We start from the raw sequence: 10212 nt of genomic DNA, 5'->3' as shown, positions 1-10212 counted from the left end.
AAGGGTTAATAGCTGAGCGAAGTTGTGATGACTTCCTGAAGGCGGTGCCTCAGAAAGGGCAGGTGTTTCTTAAAGAGACAGACACCCAATTTCAAGGCATTGAAGTACAACGTCAAATTTCTTTTAAGTCATATTTGATATAAATTACAACTGAAGGTGACATAGTTATTGACTGTGTTATTAATGCCATTATATGTCTGGAAAACAGATTATACTGAACCTTTAACATAGAAAGTATTAAATGAGATAATAAATGGAGTTTAACATTATGACAAGGATTACATCGGAATGTATATAACTACATTTTAATCTGTCTGATTGACTTAAACTGAGTTTATATTTTTGTCTTGTAGTGTGCCCTCAAGATGTCCATCCATACATCTGTTGTAATTTTATGTTGTGTGGATGAACTGTATTAAGTTCAATTCATTTCTACTCATCATAAACTGTTTTCTTATTATTGATATGATGTTGTTAGTAAAAAAGAAATACATCACTGGATAGTAGCTTTAATATGGGAAAAAAAACATCAGAACAAAAAAGAGATCTTATTGCTGGTAAGAAGCTCATGAAGAACATTTAGAAATTTAAAATTCACAAAAAGGCATACAACAGAAAATAAATAGAAATCAAGCAGGACGTTTTGGTAATTGCAGTTGTTCTCAGACCTAATTTCACTCTGATGGTTGGTATCTAACTTTAGAGTATTCCTGCACCATTAAAAACAATTCTACACAGAAGAAATGTTTAAAAGTTTCTTAATGTTTTATTACAATCACAGAGATTTCTCGTCGGACTGTATAACCTTCGCCAGACTCAGTCTTTAGACCCGTTCATTGTAGGCAGTTTGTAGTTTCTCAGCTGTTCCAGGAAGCCGGGGTTGGGAGAGGAGGCCGGCCGGGCAGACTTCACCAACGAGAACGCGTCTTCAAAGGACTGTCCGTCACATGACATCAGGTAGCCGATGACAATAGCCGGGGCGCGGGACACACCGGCATTACAATGGACCAACACAACGCCTTTCTGAAACACAATCATGTCACAACTGAGACCAACAATTGATTAAACTTGAAGCCAAGAAAAAATTTATTAATTCAAATTTCTAAAGTATTCGATCATCACTACTGGTCATGGCAGTTTCTCTTTAACATGACTGACTTGCCTCAAGGTTCTGTACTTTAGCACTACTTGACTTTCCTCAAGCAAATCAATCGGATCACATTTCCCAGCAGTTCTATTAGTTATGTCACAACTCTAACAAACTTTTGTGATATTTTGGGTTATGTCAAAAGTTACACAACACCAAGCTTGCAATAAGCCCTGCCTTTCCCTTGGGTTGCCACTGGAGGCGCAGATTCACAACACATGCATTCACTTAGGTAGGGAAAAACACCTTATTTTCTGTGTTTAGCTCTAATGGCTAAGCCAAACCATGCATCCATGACTCCATGTCCCTTTGTAGCTCTGATGCACAGGTGTCAAACTCCAGTCCTCAAGGGCCACTGCAACTTTTAGATGTCCCTCTGCTGCACCACACCTGAATAGAATAATTAGGTCATTAAGGCTCTGGAGAACTGATCTACACAAGGAGGAGGTAATTAAGCCATTTTATTCCAGCGTTTTTGTACCTGTGGCACATCTAAAACCTGCAGGACAGCGGCCCTCGAGGACTGGAGTTTGACACCCTGTTCTAATGGCTCAGCTGCTTGTCCAAGTTTTATGACCCATTGTTCTCTTAAGACACACACACAAAACAGTCTATCGTTTGGGGGTCACGTTGCTCTGTGATGAACAATTGACTTGTTTTTATACCATTACTAATAAATGATTCCCCAAAGCTTTGATATGGAACTTTCATGAAAAATATATTTTACACATTTGTTGAAACTGTCACTACGTTGGGACAGCATGGCACGAGACGGTAGTGAAAAGAAATCAACCACTGCTCCCAACAACCAATCAGAGCCAGGAGGAGGGTCTTAGCGCTATCAATCATCCTCCGTGTGGCGTTGCTGTATCTGCTGTCCGATGGTGTTGAATTCATTCCTTCATGAGAGACTGGCATTTTTTTTCCCCCCGAATGATTTCAGGTAGACTGAAATGGTTCTCCTGATTCTATTAGTTAATACCCTATTAATAATTTGATGAAAAGTGAACTTTTAATCATAGTTATTAATAATTACATAAGCCAAACATTGATGCAAATCCTGATTCCCTTCAGTGCTGTCTTCTTTACTTTATTCATAGTTGTTTTGAATCACGTGAAACAAAAATTCTCGTGGTTATACCAGAGATGCATAACTTCAGCTATCATTGTAAGGTTATTTCATTTAAACTGAGCTATTCTACACAATGACTTAGTGAAGATGAGGAGAAAAGCTGCTGCTTTGTTTTAGTTCCTGATGGAATCATTTGGTTCTTTATTTAGCTAATAGTTTGTCTCTGGCCGGGACAATACAGCAAACGTAAGAGAAAAGTTTGCGTCAAATTATACAACTTGATTATAAATTGACAGACAATTGCTCTTATTGTTGGGACTTAAGTTAAGTACCACATAAATAAATGTTTCTGTAAAACAAAAGTTAGGAAAAAAGCAAAGGGTTTTTTTTCTAGAAATACATGGAATCGTCTGCAATGACCAGCATTCCTCGAGTCAGCGTTTCAGTTTCTTTTTATATATCGATAAATTAACAGTTTTGAAAACAAAGAGGACCTGATAACTAGATGGAAGAGGAAGCTGCTGGATTTCAAACATCCGCTGCAGTGGCGTCATTTGACCACATGTTGGCTCCGTTCTCCTGCTGCTGTGACTTCGGCTCTTTGAGCCGAACTAAACAGCTTGTTTGTTGGTGTCTTTAGGAAGTCATTAACTTCTCAATTACAGCCCGCATGTTCCTTCAAAAGAACGCTTCACACCGCCCGGCGAGAGGCAGGGCGGGCAGCAGGACGGATAAACGAATGAACGAATGATCCAAAATGATTTTGTTTTTGTTTTGTTTTTTTTTAAAAAAAAGGTTTTCTTTACTTCATCACATTTAGAAATATAACTGGTAGGAAAAGTTAACATTGAAACTTCTGGTTAGATGGCGAGGAATACATGCAAAAAACAAATGAATTAAGAAAAAAGTGTATCTAGATCTTTTCTTACAAAACAATGAAAACAACAAGTTGCATCTGGATATCAAATATGAGCTTGAAAATCTGCTGGGGGGAAAAAGTCAATAAATGCAATTTAAAAGTTGCACATTTTGCGTATCTGTTGTACTTTTCCTGCCTGTCCTTCAACAATTAGATGTTTGCGGTTGTCATAGCGACATCAATATCTATTGGTCATGATCAACCAGGTGGCCTGCTGGGTAATCTGAGCCTGCATTTCAAAGTAAATGAATCAGTTTGGTTATCAGGGCTGGAATTACCAAAAACACACACACACACACACACCCATGCATCCCCACACACACACAGAACCATTTCATCATCAGGAATTCATACACACACTTCCTGTAATCAGACACCTCTAATGACTCTGTGTGTGTGTGTGTGTGTGTGTGTGTGTGTGTGTGTGTGTGTGTGTGTGTGTGTGTGTGTGTGTGTGTGTGCGTGTGCGTGTGCGTGTGCGTGTGCGTGTGCGTGTTTGTGTGTAGTGTCATGTTAAGGTGAGGCCCAGGCTCCGCTGCTAAAAGCTTGTATGTCACCGAGATCTGATCTAGAGGCTGTTTAATAAAACAGCAGCAAAACTTAGCATCTATTATTCAGAGCTGAAAAAGAGGAGAGGAAATTAGGAGAGGAAGCAAGTGGCAAAGATGTCAGGACGTCTGTCACAGCACAAAACTGTTCATACCCAAAGGCATGAAGGCTTCAGAGGTTCGTTAGAGACTATTAGATGATAACCGGCTTCATGAAGGCCAAGGGCCGCAGCGCATTTTGGAGAAGTTTAAAGAAGTTATTATTGAAGAACTCCACAAATCTGGCGTTCATGGAAGAGTTACAAGGAAACGTTTTTAAGCTACTGCAAACATGAGGGAGAATGCGCTCTGATCTTAGCTAAATCAAAGGTTTTTGACTTTACACCAAAAACCTGGGAAACCAATGTCTCCAGCTGCGTTTCCTTTACGAATGGGAGCAAAACCTGGTCGACGTTCTGCTGTTTTTGCCATTGCGGTTTTTGCGTTAAATAAGAAACGCAATTAAAAATCGCACGTGAATGAGTTTGTGAACGTGACGCGTCAAAAACATTCCGCGTCATCGTCCTTCCACTACCTCTTGTTGTTGTCTTCTTCGTTGGTTTACGCCACGGGTCAGGTTCTTGATCCACCCCTATTGCAAAAAAAAAAAGTCTTTCCATTGCAGTTTTGCGAAATAAACTAATTTTGACAAAGCCACAAAAAAACCACTTCATCCTGACGCCAACACTTTACCTGAGTGAAGTTGTCCCTACAACTCACCTTCTGCAAGTCAGACAAAATAGGTGTCAAATGTTTCTGCTGGTTTGTGCAGCAAAATTCTTTGTGCCACAAAAGGTCATCTTTATTTAGTAAAATTGGTGGGGCTGGTTGACCTTTTGACCTTTAAGCTTTCATTAATATTGTCAAAGCCAAAGCAGCACAAACAAAAGTTTTTTGCTGCACAAACCAGCACAAACGTAGTTGAGTTGATTGGCACCAATTTCATCTGATTTGAAGAAGGGCTGGTTGACCTTTCGTGACCTCTGGAAACATTTTGTAATATCTCTGCAGCAAAACCAAGAACTTTTGCCACACAAATTTTGCCTGATTTGAAGAAGGTGGGGGGCCAACTACACTCAGGTCAAAAACTCTATAAAAATAGTTTTCAGTTTCTTTTATTTGAAGTGGAACGTGGCAAGACTTGAGCAGTGACGTTTTATACACTCTCTCCATCGGGAAAGTAAAGAAAGATTTCAGCCTCTAGAACGCTGGCAGAAAGATCTGCAGCTGTAAATGCAGCAAAAGGTGATTCATTTTCCTTCTGTTTCATAATTATGATAGATTGTGCTTGTATTGTGACAAAACGTGAAAAATCTAAGGAGCATGGTTTCTAAGTGAAAACACAAAACTGTTCTTAATTTTGCTCGGACAAAGGACTTTTATGTTCCATGGGATGGAAAGAATCTATTTAACTGATTAGACTTTTTTTGTTGAGGTCAAGTTCTTCGTTTACGCTGTAGATTGAAAGTACAATCTAAAGTGCTTCGCCTTACGTTGCAGTAGCTTTTAAATCCATCTGGTCATCCGATATCTCTGTGATGTTATCAGTTTTGCAAATGCAGATTAAACTGAGGTCAGCTGACGGGGAAGGGTAGAATTAATTTGCAGAACTTTGACACGAAATCTTCCCAGGAAATCTCCCGAGGACGGAGACGCTACCTCTCTGCGAGCCTGCTGGATGAAGTCGCAGCAGTCCCGCATGTACTGCAGCAGGTCGGCGTCGGGGTGGTCCAGGATGCTGACGGTCCGGTAGATGAACAGGTCCGGAAACGCGTTCTCCACGCCGAACGCCACGTTCAGGATGTGAGAAACCTGAGGAGGAAGAACGGCTGACTGGTGGACCGAAGTGTGTGGCACGCACGGACGGACGGTCTGAATGGGAGGCATTCAGGCTGCATATAAACACACTGAGTGTGTAACTACACTGTGCTTGTCTTCGGTTAACAGCTCTTGAGAAAATGATATTTACAGGGTACAATGCTGATGGACCCGCCACGTTAAGAAGCCTCTGTGAATCTGTGTACTTTTAAACCCTGTAGTGCAACTGAACAAGCATACAGTGGAATCAACAACAAAATATTACCAAGTAAATTTGGTTATTTTTCTAGTACAAATGTCTTAGTAGACTTGAAATAAGACAAACCTAACTTACAAGTACATTTTCAGCAAGACGTAGAAGCTTGTTGTAAGTAAATAATTCTTCATATCGATGAAAAAGTTCTAGTTCCGCTGGCAGATTATTTCACTTGTAACATGAGAAAAACATCTTGTTATAAGTTAAATAATCTGCCAGTGGAACTGGTACTTTTTCATTAATATTAAGGAATTGTTTACTTAAAACAAGCTTGTACATCTTACTGAAAACCTTACAAAACAGGCTTAGGCTGTTGTTTTAGGAAGGTGACAATATTCACATCAAACTGGCCTTATTTTTATGTTGAAAACCTTCCTTTGTTTTTTTCTTCTGTTCTACAGACAGGCACTACTTCGTGTTGCTTTGTCTTATAAAATACCTCTAAACTACGCCAAAGTTTCTGGTTCCGATGTAACAAAATGTAGAAAGCTTTGATGGGTAGGAATACTTGTTTAAGGTGCTTTATATATATAATATTTATCTACAAATGTAGAAGACAAAAAAAGATGGCCAACCCAAAACTTTTGCCCAATGCTCAAAAGTTCCTAACAGGCTGGAGTCGTGTGTGACCCGACCTGATCTGCTCACCTTGTGTTTTCTTAGAGTGCCAAAGTCATGTGCAGCATCCTGGGAACCTGCTCACACACACAAACACACAGTGAGTCAATTAGACGCGTAGTTCCAGACTTTTCCGTGTTTTGGAGTGCGTTGGACCCAAACGAGGATCCGTTCGGTACGCTGAGCTTAATGCAGGTCAAAGGTTCATCCAGCTTCCACATCTACGTCCTCAGGGGTCATGTCTCCTCCAGGCCACCCCCACCTCTGCACTCGTGTTACAGACTGCCCTGGTCCGGGAGGTCGTGGTCGTGGACTGAAAGTGACATCCAGGCCAAGGCGGGGAAAGGCGGTGAACCCGACTGCTGACCAGGGTAGAGGTAAACCAAAACAACGGCTGAACCTAAAATACTATGTTAAAAACTAGAATGAGTTATAAAAATGAGCACTAATATACTGACACTCTGCAAAATCACAAAATCTTACAAAGTACTTTTGTCTGGTTTCTATCGCAAATATCTTAGTACACTTGAAATAAGACAAAAGTAACTTACAAGCAACTTTTCAACTTGTTATAAGTGAATAATTTATTAATTTTGATGAAAAAGTACTACTTCCACTGGTAGATTATTTCACTTTTAACATGGTAAAAATGTCTTATTATAAGTGAAATCACTTGCCAGTGGAACTTGCTCTTTTGTGATGCACAAATAAACTTGACTTGGTAACGTAACGTAATTTGCTGAGTGAGTGTTTTTGTCTGTCTCTTCCACTCTCACCCAGAAGCAGGTAGGGCGTCACGAAGCCGACCTGCAGGTCCCAGGAAGTGTCTGGGACGTAGCCCAGCATCTTCTCTGGCGGGACGGGGTCTTCGACCACGGTAATCGTCGAGCCCTTCCAGGTCTCGATGATGCGTCGGCCACTCAGCGACGTCACACGGGTGCACTGCTTCCGCAGGCGAGTCCGGGAGAAGCTCTGGATCTCCTGAGTCAACGACTGCATGGCCAAACTTTACCAAACCTGAGGAGACGGGAACGTCGGTGAGAAACTGCCTCGACAGCATTACCACGTCGACATATCGATGTTTAATAGAGATGCGCTGATCTGGTTCTGCTCCGCATCCTCACAACCAGAATCAAACATAGAGAAGCAGCATCCAGCTTCTATTCACCACAAATCTGGAACAAACCTCCAGAAAACTGAAAAAGAGCAGAAACACTGAGTTCCTTTAAATCTAGAGTAAAAACCCAGCTGTTTAGAGTCGCTATTGAAACATAATCAGTGAAATGCGATGTGTAACGATGGCGCTTGTCAAAATGTAAAGCTTCACTTGTTGACTGTTTGTTCTATGACTGTATTTCTGTGTTTTTATTATGTAAAGCTCTTGGAAATGCCTTGTTGCTGAAGTTTATTGATGTAAGTTTACATCAATAAACTTTATTGATGGGTTGGTTGATTGATTGATGTGAAAAATTGAGACGATATCAATATCAATATCCGATATTTATTGCCATCATACAGAATAACCTATATTTACTGATGTATCCCAATAAATCTGCCATAATAAATTTCGCTGGATAATATATTGGCCCTGAAATTATAGCTGTAAATGACAAGGCTGTTGTTTTGAGACCGTTTTCAAGTCATATACTGATGATGGTATAATATTTCAAGAAAAGAAAGAAACGATACTCTGACATAATGAATATGAAGTAGCTGTAGAACTACATGGTCTGGCCGCCGCAACGTAGTAAAGGAAAGCCAAGGAAGATAATTGCCCACACTTCATCAACTTAATTATGCATTATTCACTGAACCAATCACACAAGATAATTACATTTTTCAGAGTGCATTTATCCATCTATTTAGAGCTCTGGAGTAAGTTTAGATAATTTAGTATTGATGCTCTAATGGTGTTGTTACCTTCTTTCTGAATAGCTTCGTTTAATTAAGTCCAGTCACCAAACGTCCAAGCTGTCAAAAAATGACTAATTGTGAGTCAAATTGCTCATTAAGTTTTCAAAGTAAAGACTACATGAGAAAAACGCAACTACCAAGGAGACACTTTAGACCAGTAAGCAGCAGTGTTGTCTATTACTGAACTCCTTTAAATGTTCAGTTTGGTATTTATCACCAAACTGAACTGAACTGGTAATTATAAATCGGAGCGAGCAAAAATGACCCGTGGAGTTCCTCTAGGATGCTTTTTCGTGCCACTTTTATTCAGTATTTGCATCATTAAAATACAGAGTATTTCAGAATTTGTAATAATACCACAGTGATGACACAACTCTATATAAGTGTGTGACTATCTGACACAACTCTTTACACACACAGAGCGGATAGGCCAATGTTTCCTTCGGCTTAATGGAAAAAAAATGAATAAAATAAAAGACACACAACCTCAGAAAGACTCGATGGTGCGTAAAAGCGCAGAAAAAATACATCCTAAACTCAGAACTAAATCTTAACAGTGACATCAAGTTTCATTTTAAACCAGCTTCTAGAATCAAGGCATTCTTGTCTATGTAGGATGTAGAAAAATAGGCACCAACATTGAACATTTGTACAATAAACATTAGTGATACGGACAGTAAAAAATACATATCAGACACAGTCGATCATTTCACTGGGTCTCCAGTTGTAAAAGAAAAAATATTAATATCTTTGCTGCTGGTCAACGATGGACTGAATGTCCCCAGGCCTGAATAAAGTCAGGTATGAACTATTTTAGGCGAAATTCATAGAGAACACTTGAATTTTAATGTGATTTAAGTAACATATTTATTGACTTTTAGTTTTTATCTTGGTGTGCTTCTGTGTCAGTCTGGTTTTTGTTATTTTTTTTGTAATTTACTGTGATTATCAGTCATCACTGGTGATTTGAGGTAAATCAAATGGACATTAATTAACATCAATTATCATTCTAAAATAAAGTTATACACTGTTTTTTTTGCTGAGATATTCATTCAGCCTAGAACACATTTCCAGAATGTAAACGTCTCATTTTGGATGGTAAATTTATCCTTTATAAAATTTTACATCCCCAAATCTGACTTATCATTTTTATTTTTTAATTATTATTATTTTGTGAGATGTCTGTTCAGTCGTGTGATTTCCGATTTAAATCCACATTTCTGAGTAATTTTTCCTGTGCACAGGGTGCACAAGACATTTCATTATGCCAATGAAAAAAATACACTGAATATTATTTAGTATGTGGGTTTTTTTCCCCCTAATCGTCTGATTATTATTTTTACATTAATATTTGTTACCCAAGTTCAAGGCAACAGTTAAGAGTTTAAGTTCAAGTTTCTTTTTTAAAATGGGACAACATGTGTTAATGAATATCTACATGTAAAATATGAGATTATAGCCAGCATGTTGCTAATTTCCATTTCTAGTCCATTGGCAGGTTGATGCTAAAGCACAATAACAAACACAGGGATAAATAAAAAAAAAAAAGTCCATTACCTGCTTTATCAGATGGTCGGTTTTAGTTGTTGCTTTTGTGACAAAACATCCAGTTCAAACCGGGACACAGAGAGAACCACGGACACACACTTCTGCTCTCATCCTTTTCTCCAGCAGTCTCTCCTCTCCAGTTGTAGCAGCTTCAGGTGTGACGTCTACCTGTCTGCCCGGTGTCACCTGGACCTCCTCTGCTGGAGGGGAGCGGTCACTGAGCAACATGAGAACCGCCACCTGGCTACGTAACAGATACTGTTAAACTGTACCAAGACTAAAATCTTGTCCCAAATGAGGTTACGGTACTCATTTTAAAACATTTTTAAAAAA

At 39.3% G+C, this 10212-nt stretch overlaps 1 protein-coding gene across 1 annotated transcript; it reads right to left on the bottom strand.

The window, feature by feature from the left end:
- Positions 1 to 618: 618 nt before the first annotated feature.
- dusp19 (dual specificity phosphatase 19) lies at positions 619 to 9996 on the bottom strand. The gene is made up of 5 exons (XM_023337530.1): positions 9889 to 9996; positions 7194 to 7434; positions 6448 to 6494; positions 5385 to 5537; positions 619 to 1023 (listed from the first exon to the last, which is right to left on the bottom strand). Exons 2-5 carry the CDS (start codon positions 7414 to 7416, stop codon positions 817 to 819), a joined length of 630 nt encoding a protein of 209 aa, XP_023193298.1. The 5' UTR covers positions 7417 to 7434; positions 9889 to 9996; the 3' UTR covers positions 619 to 816.
- Positions 9997 to 10212: the final 216 nt, after the last annotated feature.

Source organism: Xiphophorus maculatus, chromosome 7, assembly GCF_002775205.1.
Source record: "Xiphophorus maculatus strain JP 163 A chromosome 7, X_maculatus-5.0-male, whole genome shotgun sequence".
In the NCBI taxonomy this organism is placed as follows: domain Eukaryota; kingdom Metazoa; phylum Chordata; class Actinopteri; order Cyprinodontiformes; family Poeciliidae; genus Xiphophorus; species Xiphophorus maculatus.
Note: the sequence above shows the minus strand (reverse complement) of the source record. Positions and strands in the feature narration are given on the sequence as shown.